At 33.1% G+C, this 15,709-nt stretch overlaps 1 protein-coding gene across 2 annotated transcripts; it reads left to right on the top strand.

Annotated features, from left to right (window-relative positions):
- The first annotated feature begins 303 nt into the window (after nt 1-303).
- Nucleotides 304-3,910, top strand: LOC105773859 (2-oxoglutarate-Fe(II) type oxidoreductase hxnY). 2 transcript variants are annotated; one of them, XM_052632919.1, is made up of 11 exons: nt 304-536; nt 722-917; nt 1,054-1,152; nt 1,248-1,299; nt 1,403-1,524; nt 1,610-1,710; nt 1,798-1,856; nt 2,146-2,192; nt 2,686-2,731; nt 3,248-3,327; nt 3,638-3,910. In XM_052632919.1, exons 1-11 carry the CDS (start codon nt 426-428, stop codon nt 3,667-3,669), a joined length of 945 nt encoding a protein of 314 aa, XP_052488879.1. In that variant the 5' UTR covers nt 304-425; the 3' UTR covers nt 3,670-3,910. The 2 variants fall into 2 exon arrangements, with proteins under 2 accessions (XP_052488879.1, XP_012451471.1); XM_012596017.2 differs by having other exon boundaries at nt 307-536; nt 2,146-2,202.
- Nucleotides 3,911-15,709: the final 11,799 nt, after the last annotated feature.

The raw sequence follows: 15,709 nt of genomic DNA, 5'->3' as shown, positions 1-15,709 counted from the left end.
TGAATTGACATTGAGTTAACTTATGACACCAATTTAACCAATAACATTATTAATATATATACAAATAAAGTATGTATAATAAAATCAAAATATAAAAAAAATATTAAAATAAATGGAAATTTATAATTTTTCAAATTTTTATATTTTTATAAGAAATGTACTTCAACTCATGTTTTCCAATGTCAGAATCACTTTTATTTCGAAAATAGAAATTGAGGTGAAAAATATTAGGTAAGTAATATCGAAATGTAAAACAAAACCTACCGCCTTAAATTATGTGAACCAGAAAACGCGTGTCCCACTTACATTACCGAGAAGTTGCCGTTGGTCTCTCAACCTATAAATTCTCATCTCGAATTTCTAAACTATGAGACCAATTAACTAACAAAAGCAGAACACCAACTGCGCCAAAAAGAGAGAGCAAAATGGAAAATCAGAAGCAAAGCGGACCCGAACCTCCTATCAAAGTCTCAACCATCAATTGTATCGATCTGTCTAATCCTGATATTGGTGAATCCGTTGCTTTACTAAAGCAGGTTTGGTTCCCCTCTGTATCTTTTTGGCTTCTGTGTTTTGTTGTACTTGTCATATGAATTTACTGGTTTCTGTTTCCTTTTCAACTGTTTTGATGATTCGAAGTTGATATTTTGATGCCTTGGTGATTATCAGACAACCCCATAATAGAAGTTTGGTGTTTTTTTTTTTTTTGTGGTGGGTTTAGGCTTGCTTGGATTGTGGATTTTTCTATGTTGTAAATCATGGGATAAGCCAGGAATTTATGGCTGAAGTATTTGCTCAAAGCAAGAAGTTTTTTTATTTGCCATTAAACGAGAAACTGAAAGTTTTGAGGAATGAGAAACATAGAGGCTACACTCCCATGTTTGATGAGGTTCTTGACCCTGACAATCAAGTGCATGGTCAGCAATTCTTTCTCTTTAGCGTTTGTATTTCTGTATAACTGCATCATATGTTCTATTTTTCATATTCATCATTGGTGCAATAGTTTGTGTGCAACTATAGTATCAAGCTTTTTTTCCCCTGTTGGGGTAGCAGGAGACTACAAAGAGGGGTATTACATAGGCGTGGACGTGCCTGAAAATGATCCTGAATCCGAGAAGCCGTTTAATGGGCCTAATGTTTGGCCGGCAGATGGTAAAATGTTTTAACTTTCATTGGTTGGTTATTTTGCAAGACCTGTTTAAAAGAATATTTCACCAATTGCTTTGGTCACTTTTGGCACTGGTTAGGTGTTTTGCCTGGTTGGAGGCAGACTATGGAGAAATTCCATCATGAGGCATTGTAAGTTATAAGTTATGTGATTACATATCTATGCTTGTTTCATGACGATGTGTGCAAAGAAAAATGGCTGATAAGAATTTATATTTCTTCTTCTTGCAATTAGAGAGGTGGGAAAGGCAGTTTCAAGGATCATAGCGCTTGCACTTGATCTAGAGGTTGATTTCTTTGATAAGCCTGAGGTGCTTGGGAAGCCTATTGCCACCTTGCGCTTGCTACACTATGAAGGTGTAAGATCATAGGATATCTTTATTAATCTTATTGTCATACACAATTGATATAAATCATTATATGAATTTCATAATCTGTTCAGATCAATTTTCTGATCCCGCAAAAGGAATATATGGAGCTGGAGCCCATTCTGACTTCGGATTTATTACACTTTTGGCAACCGATGATGTTATGGGTCTACAAGTATGAAAGTTGCTATAACATGTGACTATATTGCCAGTTTTCTTCACATTTCACTAGTTAACAAATGTTTATTTGATTTTTCTGCAGATTTGCAAGGATAAAGATGCAAAACCTCAGATATGGGAGTATGTGACACCAATAAAAGGGTAAGTCACTGATGGCTAGCAGAGATTTGAGCTTGTAGGTTACATTGTACACATGCTTCCATATTGTGCATATGCAATTTGGTTTTAGTAGAGAATGCATTTGGATCCAATCTCAGTTTTAGTGAATTTTGTCTAATTATTTACTGCACCGAGCTTGCTATCATTATTCTTTTGTGATATCTTCTTAAATTTCTATCCTTGCATTGTTCTATTCTTGCTTCCCTTGTGCTAAGTTTAACTTTTTAATCACCAATATATGATGTGCTTAATATGTGGTTGATTTGTTCAGAGCTTTCATAGTCAACCTTGGGGACATGCTGGAGCGCTGGAGCAACTGTATGTTCAAGTAATGTGCTAGCTTCAGTTGTAACTATGGTCTACACTGCCTTTTTAAAGATGAAATTAATTATGGATTTCTAGGGGCCTCATTGCTGAAGAGCTTAGACTAATTTTGATGATCTGCTTTGCCTTTTACTTTTAAGTTTAGCCATTTATTATATTGATAAATTGAAAGCAGAGAAATGTTGTTTAAGGCTGTCATCTCAAACAAATAGAACTCCGTTACCTTTTGGTTCTTTTGCATCATTACATGTACATAGGATCACTAAGAGAAAGCTGCCTTATGGTGACCTTGAGCTTTTTTGTGCCCGAGATGTTGTTTCTTTGCAATATTCTTATGCTTATTCATCATTTCATCTTTCCTCGTTTGAAAGTGTACTGCTGTAAACTCTGTTCATTTGTTTTGAAATATTATAGTTTCTTGATGTCATGTTGTGGAAGGCTGGAAGCTACCTTTTTATAACCATCTTTCCCCTGTTGTATCTAGCAGGTCCACCTTGCACAGAGTTTTGGGGAATGGTCAAGACAGATATTCTGTAAGACCCTTTTTTTTTAACAACCCTCGTAAAATTTTATTAATATCTGTTCAGGGCATTGAAATTTACATCATCATGAGTTACATCAGCATCAAAGAGAAAATTATGCACTAGGAAAAAACAACTGATAAAAGTATCCAAGTACCTAACTTTCTTTGTTATCCAGGTTTTAAGGCCTTTCTTCGTATTCATGATTGATTAGATGCTCTATGATGTCTTCATGTTACAATATCAAGTTGCTCCATTGTATTCATCTTGTTACACTCCTTGTACATCCCATGCATGACTTTAGTGCTGGTTATATATTTACTTCTTCACTGTCTATGGTAATTAACTACAAACAAGGTAAATTTGGCTTTTCTAGCACTTTGAAATTTACGTTCCTACCAACTCTCATTTTGTAAGTTTCTTTATGATTATTGTAGCCTGGATTTTTCTTGGCACATTTTGTCTTGCTAACATTTACATAATCTTAAAAGTAAAACTAAGGTTTATGTGTTTTGTTTCTGCTGGCAGATTGCATACTTTGTGGAACCTAACCATGACAGTCTGGTTGAATGTTTGCCTACTTGCAGAACAGAAAAATGTCCTCCCAAGTAAGTCTTTAGTATCCAGTTGTTTATAATTATAGATGATAAAGATCGAAAATCCCTCCTATTTGAAACCCGTAGTTGCTATGACATTTATACGGGATTTAAACCCAAGTTGCTCTAACTCTTCATTTTGCTTGAAGTACCATGGTCAAAGGGTGTAGGCATGTGACCTTCCAAAGATCCTCCAAATATATATAAAAAAACTTTAAAATAACCAAATCTACCCATATCTGACACTTACACCCAAATCTTATAACATTGATTTAAATTGTCTTGTTCTATCTAACATAACTGCTGCGTACATTCCAACCAGGTTTCCCCCAATCAGGTGCTCAACATATCTGAGCCAACGTTACAAGGAAACTCATGCTGACTTAAGTGTATACGATAAACATCAAGCTTGAAGTCCTTAGTGAAAACATGTTTAGGAAAAGGTGACATTGTAATTTTCATCATACATCAGCATATCAATTTGAATGTGGTTATATCATACATTAGAAGTCTATGTAAATTGTATTACAGTGATAAAAGTATGTAGTGAATTTACTTCATGTTCCAAGTTTCAACATGGAACCTATTTTGAAAATTCTCTTCAGCTGGACTATCCTAAAATGACTCAATGCTATGGATGATATACCTGTATTTTTATGACTTGCCGACAATTATGAGAGACTGCTAAACAGCTGTTCAAACACTCACAATGGTGCAAGTTAACATTTCACAACCCAAATCACATTTTTACTATACCTTATTTATTAGGCATTTGTTAAAAATTGAACGTCAATAATGGCAATGTAGAAAGATCACAAAGAAAAAGAAAGAAAATTTACTAATGTCGAATTCGAATGATACAAGAGGAGTTTCGACTATATCTATTCATAGGTTGAAAAAACTTAATTTTAATCTATGTCAAATATATTCTGCTAATAAATACTAAATATATTATACTAATAAATACTAAATCTTCTAGAAAGAAAATATATTTTGTTTAACTTGACTTGCAAGCAATCTCTTAGAATTTGGGTCACACAACTCTAGCAATCTCCACCTTGACACGGATTCTCAACGATCAAGTTCTTTATCTCGAACTCTCAACGAACAAGTTTTTCACCTCTTTCATGAAACACCTTAAGGGTATTCTTCAATAATGAACACCAACCAATACCAAGCAATGCTCGAACTTGGTTATAGGAAGTGATTTAGTCCTTACATCTATAGGATTATCATGAGTATTAACTTTGCTCACAACAATATCGCCATGAACAATAATATCATGCACAAAATGATACCAAACATCAATGTGCTTTGTTCTCTAATGAAACATTTGATCCTTCGTAAGGAATATGACACTCTGGCTATTATAAAACACTGTACTGATCTGAAAGTCTTTACTGAGTTCACCAAAGAGTCTCTTTAACTAAATAGCTTCTTTACAAGCCTTGGTAATCGCCATGTACTCAGCTTCAGTAGTAGACAAAGCAACTATAGTTTGCAAAGTGGCTTTTCAACTGATTGCGCAACCTCCAATAATAAAGACATACTCGGTGCGAGATCTTTTATTAAGGTCTATAGCAAAATCAGAATCAACATACCCAATTACTTCATCTTTAGTTCTTCCAATCTGTAAGCAAACATTAGTAATACAATGTAAGTATTTGAAAATTCACTGAACTGTTTTCCAATGTTCTTTACCAGGATTTGCTATGTATCTACTAATTGCACTACATATGATAAATCTAGTCGTGAGTAAACCATAGCATACATGAGAGATCCCACTGCACTAGAATATAGAACATGTGCCATGTAGTCAATCTCATCATCTGATTGCGGAGACAAAGCCAATGAAAGTCTAAAGTGGGCTGCTAATGAAGTACTAACAGGCTTGACATTCTGCATATTGAACCTGCGAAGAACTTTCTCAATGTACCATTTCTAACTTAGGTATAATTTATATGTTTTTCTATCTCTAAGAATCTCCATTCCAAATATCTTTTTTGTTGCTCCCAAATATTTCATCTCAAATTCCTTACTAGGTTGAACTTTGACCTTTCTTATCTTTCCTTCATCTTTAGCTACTATTAACATGTCATCGACATATAGGAGTAGATACATAAAAGAACCATCATTGTTTTTCTTAAAATAAACACAACTGTCAAAGCTGCTTCTTTTGAAATCATGAGTAGTAATAAAAGAATCAAACCTTTTGTACCACTGCATTGGTGACTGTTTCAAGCCACAAAGAGACTTTTTCAACAAGCAAACATAGTCCTCTTTTTCTGAGATTATAAAACCCTCTGGTTGTTGCATGTAAATATCTTCCTCAAGTTCTCCATGTTTTTACATATAACTGCTTAAGATCTAAATCATACATGGTCACAAATCCAAGCAAGGTTCGAATCGAATTATGCTTCACAACTGGAGAAAACACATTTGTGAAGTCTACACCTGGAATTTGACTGTAACCTTTTACAACTAGCCTTATTTTATATCTGGGTTTTTCAATTCCTAAGGCCCCTTTTTTTTTCTTAAACACTCATTTACAATGAACAACCTTTTTACCCTTAACAAGCTTGACTAGATCTCATGTTCTGTTCTTATGGAGTGATTCCATCTGTTCTTATGGAGCGATTCCATCTCTTTTTGTATGGTAAACATCCACTTTATTGAATCTTCACAGCTAACTGCCTCAAAATAAATAGATGGCTCTTAATTTTCATATATATCTTCAGTCACTTTTAAAGCATAAGAAACTAGATCAGCCTAGGCGTACCTCTTTAGATGTTTAATTTCTCTTCTAAGTCTGTTCTTGGAAATAGAATATTATGGTGAATAAGCAACTCTACTCTGAGTTTCAATACTAAAATGAGGAGTAGACTCTGTTGTAGGTTCTAGATCAATCTGTAGCTCCAACTGCTTCACATGTGTGCTTGGACTTTACTGGTCTTTATTGGAAAAGTCTTCAAGAGATAAGTTAGGCAGCATAGCAGTTTCATCAAAAATAAAATGTTTGCTAATCACAACTTTTCTATTTTTAGGACACCATAATTTATATCCTTTAACACCAGCCCTATACCGAATAAAAACAAATTTAAAAAATCTAGGTTCCAATTTCTCATTGTCAACATTAGCATACACAGGACACCCAAAAATCTTCAAATCGGAATAATTAACAGGATTATTAGACCATACTTCTTGTGGAGTCTTTTTCTCAATGGCAATGAATGGAGACCGGTTAATTAAAAAACATGCAATAGAGGCCGCTTTAGCCTCAAACAACTTCGGTAAACAAGCATTTGACAGCATACATTGAATTTTTTCCATGATTGTTCTATTCATCCGTTCTATAATGTTGTTTTACTGTGGAGTATGATGAACTATCAAGTGTCTCATGATCCCTTCTGATTTGCACAATTCATTAAATTCATTAGAATAAAATTCCAAGTCATTAACTGTGTGGAGGTGTTTTATTTGTTTTCTTGTCTGCTTCTCAATCATAGTTTTTTAAGCCTTAAACATGGAAAACACATCACTTTTTTGCTTCAAGAAGAATGCCTAAACTTTTCTAGAAAAATCATCAATGATCGTTAGCATATAATTAGTGCCACCCATCGAAGGCACTCTAAATGGTTCTCAAAGATCATAATGAGTATAATCCAGTGTTTCCTTCATGTTATGGATTCCTCTAGTGAATCAAACTCTCTTTTGCTTCCTAAAAATACAGTGCTCACAGAACTTCAGTTTGCTAATGTCTTGTCCATCAAGAATTCCTCGTTTTTCAATTCTGTCATATCGTTCTCCCTCATATGTCCTAGACGCATATGCCAAAGCCTAGTAACGTCATCATCTGGCAAGGAAGAGTAATTGATAGTTGCATCAACAATAAAAGTTGAACCTTGCAAAACATATAACCTGGCAGTCTTTCTCTACCCTTTCAGCACAACAAGAGAACCCTAGTTAATCTTCAGAACCCCATTTTTAGCTATGTACTTGTGCCCCTTTAAATCAAGAGTACTCAAAAAAATCAAATTCCTCTTCAATTCTGGTACATGTCGTATGTCACTAAGTGTTCTAACGACTCCATCGCACATCTTAATTTTGATCATGCCAATACATGCAATTTTACATTAAGCATTATTTCCCATCAAAACAAAACCTTCTAACACTATTTCATATGTTGTAAACCAATCCCAATTGTGACTCATATGGAAAGTGCAACCAGAATCAAAGATACACTCCTCGCTCACTTTAGGGTTGTTGGCAGAAGCAACTAAGAGTTCACCGTTGCTATAGTTTTCTACAACATTAGCTTCATCGAATTGTTCTGGTTATTTTCCCTTTTGATTTGTCACCTTCCTTTTTGATCTTATTTTGCAACTTATAGCACTTGGACTTAATGTGCCCTTTCTTTTTGTAGAATTTACAAGTTTTACCTCTGTTTAAAGATCTCGATCTACCCTTAGATTTATCGCGAGGATTTTGTTCATGTGTCCTTCCACGATTATCATTAGTATTTCATTCTTATCTCCCACGAACAAAAGTACCTTCTCCCTGAAAGTCGGATCCAAACGCAAGATGTTTCATATTGTCATATGATGTTAAGGAAGTATAAAATTCATCAACTGTGAGAGATTTGCGGCTATACAAAATCATATCTCTAAAGGTTGAATAAGACAAAGGCAACGAACAAAGTAAAATTAACCCTAAATCTTCTTTATCGTACTGAACCTCCATGGCCCCTAGGTCTAAGAGAATTTCTTTAAACACAGTTAAGTGTTCGTGCTCAGACACACCTTCCTCCAAACGATAGCATAAATGTGGTACTTTATATGCAACTTGCTAGTTAGGTTTTTCGACATGCATACTGCAACTTTGTCCATAATGCAGTAGTAGTCTTCTTCTTTATCACGTCTTGTAGAATTTCATTCGAAAGATGCAGATGTAATTGCATTAAAGCCTTTCGATCTTTACGCTTCTTCTCTTCCTCCATCAATGTCGAAGACATCTTCTCTACCTCTATTAGGGTATCCTCCAAATCCATTTGTGCAAGAATTGCCTACATCTTTATTTGCCACAACAAGAATCTAATGTTGCAATCCAACAGCGGAATATCATACTTCATTGTCACAATTATTGTGATCGAAACAAGCAAACCGAAAAAACTCTGATACCAATTTGTTAAAAACTAAACGTCGATAATGGCAATGTAGAAAGAACACAAAGAAAAAGAAAGAAAAATAGAACACACTCTAATACCAATTTGTTAAAAACTAAACATTGATAATGGAAATGTAGAAAGATCGTGAAGAAAAAGAAAGAAAAATAGAACACATAGTTTTTACGTGAAAACCTTTTCGGGAAAAAGCCACGAATAGAGAAGAAGAAAATTCACTAATGTCAAATTCAAATGATACAAGAGGAGTTTCAACTACATCTATTTATAGATTGAAAAAACCTAATTCTAATTAATGTCAAATATATTATAGTAATAATACTAAATCTTTTAGAAAGAAAATATATATTTTTTAACTTGACTTGTGAGCAATCTCTTAAAATTCGGGTCACAAAACTCTAACACAAAGGATGAGTTTTCATTCCAAATGAAGCTTATAAATGAAGTGCTGAGGAAAATCTTAGACATTCTACTTGAAACATCGATAGACAGGAGAATACATGCAACTCTCAGCATACTTAACAAGATTTGTAGGAAGAGGCAGATGTGTTGCCAAACTTATAAAATAAAAAAAATTATAGTAAATAATGTCATGTTTTTAAGAGACTAAATAGTGAAAATTTAATCTAATAGAAAGTGGAACTCACCATGTTCATATACCTTAGTGGCCACGTTAACAGCTATATTAGCTGATATTTTCCTTATATTAGAGAATGGTGGGTAAATAAGTCCCTTCTCATAGTTTTCCGCCGTTATAGAGTTAATATCCCTATTTAACACCCACTTTCAATATATATTTGTACATGGATATACCAGCTTTCAATAAGTCCCTTATCATGTTTAAGCCACTACTATCTGCTTTTAATCTGAACTGATATGTGGAAATAGAGATGAGGAGAGGTGTTTGTGTAGCCTCTAGTAGAGAAGATATATTGCAAACCGGATTAAAAGATCACGATAAAATAAGCTTTACTGAATGAAAATGATATGAGGAGTTAAGGGGGAGAATGTATATGAATGAGACCATATGTATTTGACTCTAAAATCTCGGTACATGGCCGGCATGAAAATGGATTGTCTGAGTTATGTTAAGTTGGCGTACAATATACGCCCATGTTATAAGTAAGTAGGTGTGCTGAGTCTGTTTGAGTTTTGTATATGCCATTAGGCATATTCTGTGAAAATGTGCAAACCCTTCGAAAGATTCAATTGTACAAATAGCATCATTTTTTATGATCTCATTAGAACTCACTAAGTTCTTATGAACTTACTCAGTTACTTTTTTCCTTCTCAAGCTTGCTGACTAAAGGAAGACTTATTTGAAGGATTACGCAAGAGTGTTGCTGCTATTGTAAGATGACTACTTTATTTTATATTATGCATTACTAATGGGGGTGACACCTAAATGTATTTTGAGAAGGATATGTACACAAATATCTGATGATTAGATTATGCTTTTAGCGAAATCTCTATGAAGTTTCATGGATTGGAATTAAAGTATTATGCCTTATTTGATGAAAATATCATACTTAAACTTATACGCCACATAGCTTATATGTTATTACTTTTAATCTGTTAATGGTTTAATACAAACACTAAAGTTTTACAAAGCTTTCACCAAAAACAGTATTGAAGTTAAGATGATTTTTGAGTAGTTACACGTTACACTTGGATATTTCTAAAGGATCGGGTTTGACGTGTTACAATTGCAGACAAGCTCAAACATACAACACCGATTGCACACACATGTCATACCTATACATTTTTTAATTCATTAAAATGTAACTTATAGAATAAAACCAAAACATTACATATATACATAGATATTCATATTCACAAGCCTACCAACATAACCAAAATACCATTTGAACAAACATGTACCGTTTCAAAACACAATTTGCATATATACATATAAAACCTTAACACCTATCTACATGTGCATATTCATTAGCTTGAGTAAATCACATTTCAAGCAAGCTATTCACTTGCCACTTCATTTCTAATAATAATAACAAATCATTCAACATCATTAGACCAAGATCATTAATATCCAAAATAACTTAAACAAAAATACAACCCTATATACATGTCACATAACTGAATCTAGAATAAATAAAGACTACCAAATCAAAGACTAGATAGTGCGAGCTCCAAGTTTATTCGACCGATGCGTTCCGCAAAATAACCTATTCAAAGATAAAAAAGCAAACAAAATAAGCATTACAATTTTGTAGTAAGCTCGTATGAAATTCATTTAACCTACATCGATAAGTTTACAATTAAATTATTAAAACCTAATGTAACAAGTATGGATATCTTTTGGCATCTTGTTACATTCACAAGTACATCACTTAACACTTCCAGAGGTTAATACATTAGATTACACAATCTTATAATACAACCATTTATCTTTAATATGATCCAAAACACATTTGACCAATTATAACTCAATTCATTTTTCTTATTTATCAATCACAACTTAAAACAATATAATTTACCTCAGTTTGTATTTAATTAAATGGACTAACTATTATACAGTTCCTTGGTATCACAATTTAATAACAACAGTGAGAATATCACACATGAATCAAATAACATTTCCAATGATACCATTTAATATATATATATATAAAATGTTCAACAAGTACAACATTTAAATCATTCCATTCTTATGTATCTATTTCAGACTCAATATTCACATTATTTAAACAATTTCATTTCATATCACATTTATTTTCTGTAACACCCTTAACCCGTCTCTATCGTCGAATTAGGGTTACGAAGCATTACTGTACACAACAGAACCTTTATCTTCAAAACAGATCAATAATACAATTTAATATTTATTTTTAATAACTCATTACAATCATAGCAAACATACACATTTGGGCCTTAAATTGAACCTTCAAGGCCCTAAAAACAATTTGAAAACAATCAGGAATCATTTTGAATCAAATCGAAAAATTTTGAGAAAAACATGAAAAACTACAAAACAGGGGTCACATGGTTGTGTGACCAAGCCGTGTGAAATAGCCCAAACCATGTGAACATTCGAAGTAGGGACACACGGCCATGTCCCAACCCGTGTGTCTACCTGAGTAACTCACTGATTTGGGTTACACGGCCGTGTGTTAGACCGTGTGAAACGTGCACCTGAAATTAATATGACACATGACCACGTGGGGTGGCTGTGTGCCATGTGACACCCTGTGTCCCAGACCGTATGCAGCACAAAGTGCCCCTAATGTAACACCCCTTACCCGTATCCGTCGCCGGAATAGGATACGAGGTATTACCAGATTTTACTGATTTTTTTTAAACTCAATATAACCCTTTATAAATATCTAATCCTCCCTGCAAATTTTAAACCGAGACCAAGCCAACACAACCAATCCATTTCAACATATTTTCAAGATAGATTTATTGTATTCATAAGATAATCTTATCACATACCAAAACCAAAATTTGTTAGCCATACCAATGGCTAACTATACATTCATTTCACATTAACATCTACTTTACTAGCTTATACATGCCATTGATTTCCAAAATAAAGTTTCTTTATATACCGAGATCTTGACGTTGATAGTGTGATGCTTCTCCGACCAAATCTGACCTCCGAGCTCTTAACACTACAAAACAGGGGAAAAAGAAACAGGATAAGCACTTTGTGCTTAGTAAGCTCATGTAACAGGAATTATACTTACCTAATATTTTTAATACAATGCAATAAACATTCATACATCTATTCAACACATTATTCCCCTATCATGCACAAACTCAACATTCAAGTTAGTTCAATAATTTCCATGTATCAATAATATATATCATGATTGATGAGCTCATCAATTCCATGATTTCCATTTCCTTGTTATTTTTCTATATTTATCCCGTTGAACTACTTGGAATTTCGATGGATTTTCAGGGGTACACCTAAGTGTACAAATTCGGGTCCGTCAATTCATATTCATGTGCGCACATTTCCATTTCAGAGAGCACACTCCCACGAACCTCATCCTTACAGTGAGATTACCAGTCCAGGCTAAATCCCCTGTAATATAAACTCATAGAGTATTGTCGGGATTACCAGTCCAGGCTAAATCTCCTGCAACGAAAATTACTCTAATGAGCTTGGATCCAATTACAGTCCAAAGCTAAATTGAGACCTAATTCGGATTACCCGTCCGGGCTAAATCCATTTTCCACATATTCTTCGGGAGGGCTATATCAGGATAGGATCACCCGTCCGGGCTAGATCCTTTTTACCGTCAATTCCTTTTTAGAGATCCATCGAATTTTCTTTTCATTCAACCGAGATTTATTTCCTCTTTTCATCAAGAATATCAATACTTCATCAATTATCATACAATAAACATCCAAATCATATTCACATCAATAACAAACATTTCAAGCATTTAAGAATATAATTCAAGTTACACGAACTTACCTCGACACTTGTTCGTAACCAAAAATCTACTAATCCCAAACTTTTTCTTTCCCTCGATCTTGCTTCGTTTTTGAATTTTCCGGATCTAAATAAATAAATTTAATCATTAATCTAATACATTTCATGTTCATATGTAACATTCTCTAAAATTCCATTATTATTTATAGTGCATTCAAAGCTGTCTTACTGAGTCACAATCACTAAATTATTTATATTTTGAGCTACGGAATTCCAAATTAAGATCCGTTAATTTTCCCTGAAACTAGACTCACATATCTTCTTACCATAAAATTTTCAGAATTTTTGGTTTAGCCAAAACATACAGTTTATTCTTTAAAGTTTCCCCTGTTTCACTTGTTGACAGTTCCGACCCCTCTTCACTAAAAATTAATTATCTCATTGTAAAGAATTCAGATGATGTTTCCATTTGTTTCTTATGAAAATAGACTCATTAAGGATTCTAAGCATATAAATTATAACTCATAATCATTTTTGTACAATTTTTAATGATTTTCCAAAGTCAGAACAGGGGAACCCGAATTCATTCTGACCTTGTCTCACAAAATCTATTATATCTCATGATTTAAACTTCCATTGATTAAACCATTTATTCTATGAGAAACTAGACTCAACAAGATTTAATTTCATATTTTATTCATCCTCTAATTCGGTCTCTAGAATTTTTGGTGAATTTTCAAAGTTGGACTACTGCTGCTGTCCAAAACTGTTTTAGTGTATGATGTTAATTACCATTTTTCCCTAAACTTTCAATAAATGATAATTTCATCCCTGCTCAATTAACCTCTCAATTGAGCTGATTTTTCTCAATTAACACTTTATCCCATCATTTTAGACTACTTTATAACCTTTTTAAATCAGAATTTTAGCACTAGACTTTAATTCCAAACCTTTTCACAATTAGGTCCTATAAATCAATTTCTATTGAAATTACCTAATAAAATCATCTCATAAACAAATTAAAGCTTCAATTTCATTCTATTTCATCATAAAATTCCAGCACATATTCATAGAAACTTTTAAATTCATTCATAAAATCAAAAACTAATGAATTTAGTAATAGGACCTAGTTGTGAAAGTCTTAGAAACACAAAAATTACAAGAAAAAGGCAAGGATTAACTCACTTGGTGCAAAAATTATGAAAAACCAGCTTGAAGAAACCCTTAGGACGTTTTTGGCTGATGAGAATACAGAAAAATAAAGAGAAATCTAGATAATTCCACTTTAGTCCTAACTTTTAAAGCAAATTTTGCAATATTCCAATTTTACCCTTAATTTTTCAATTCTCCTGATTTTTCTCAGCGTATGCCGCCCAAAATATCTCCTTTTGGGGTTATTTTCAATTTATGTCCCTCTTCATTTCACAATTGAGCTATTTAATCGTTCTAGTAACTTTTACACCTTTTTCAATTTAGTCCTTTTCACTTAATTGACTACCCAAACATTAAAATTTTCTAACGAAATTTTAATACCATATTACTAACACTTCATAAATATTTATAAAAATATTTTTGACTCGATTTTACGAGATTGAGGTCTCGATACCTTATTTTTACCCAATTTCTTCAATACTTTCTTTTTCTAACTAACCACTAAATCGGTAAAATTTTTCTATCGATATTTTCATACGATTTTCCTATCATACCAATATTCATGCAAAAATATTAAAATAAATTTGTCTTTAAATCGGATTTGTGGTTACGAAACCACTATTCCGATAACTTTGAATTTGGGCCATTACACCTAAACCAAGCCATTTCAAACCCTATTCTTGCACACCAAGACACACCATTTTTACAAGCATTCATATGATCAAAACACATTTCAATCACACTCAAAACATATCAAATCAACCATCCAATAAGTTTTAACCAATTACCAACAATAGGTACCATAATCACAATCAACCATATTTCATTTTAACATTTCAATATCAACCATTTAGCGCATTTCTAGCATACCAAATAATCATTTCTTTTTCATAACATTAACCCACAAGCCATTTGCTTTCAAGAGGCATGAATAAAGTTACCAAAACACACATCTCGTTTTATCTAATTGCCTATCCAATATGCCCTCATTGGTACTAAAATTTAAACGTCCAAACAAATCCACACTCAATATTTACAAGACATTATCAAAGTCTCTATTTCATCACATATGTTTACCATATATCAAGCTAAACACTAAAGGTATTTAGCTAATCACCAAAAACACATCAAGTTTCAAACATACACCAAAGATACTAAACATTTATAACCACAAAATTTACCTAAACTAACTTATAAACAACATCATTATAAACAAAATAACTTAAGGGCTCCTAGTTCATGCCATTTATAACTCAACATCAATATTATTCAAATCTTCTACTGAAATAAAGGATGGATAGTGTGAATGTACTCTGACTTGATTCCAACCGATCGAGCTTTCCGACAATCTACAAGACAAGGGAAAACAACTACGTAAGCAACCAGTGCTTAGTAAGGAAACTTAACTATCGAACATAAATGATTAAACCATTAAAACATTGCTTTTTTAAAATTATGCATACTTTTCCTTCCAATTCATAATACACCACAAGGTTAGTAGGTGCATTAAAGAGCATATCCAATCAATTAAACATAAAACATATCAATATGAAGTTCAATACATAATTCCTCAATCTATTACTCAATTTGTTCCATTTTCATTTCATATTCTTATACCAACAATTTTCCATTTCATGTTTCCATAACACGCTTCTTTT

Source organism: Gossypium raimondii, chromosome 6 (genome assembly GCF_025698545.1).
Source record: "Gossypium raimondii isolate GPD5lz chromosome 6, ASM2569854v1, whole genome shotgun sequence".
Taxonomy (NCBI): Eukaryota; Viridiplantae; Streptophyta; class Magnoliopsida; order Malvales; family Malvaceae; genus Gossypium; species Gossypium raimondii.
The sequence above is the reverse complement of the archived record's forward strand: the minus strand, read 5'-3'. Positions and strand labels throughout refer to the sequence as shown.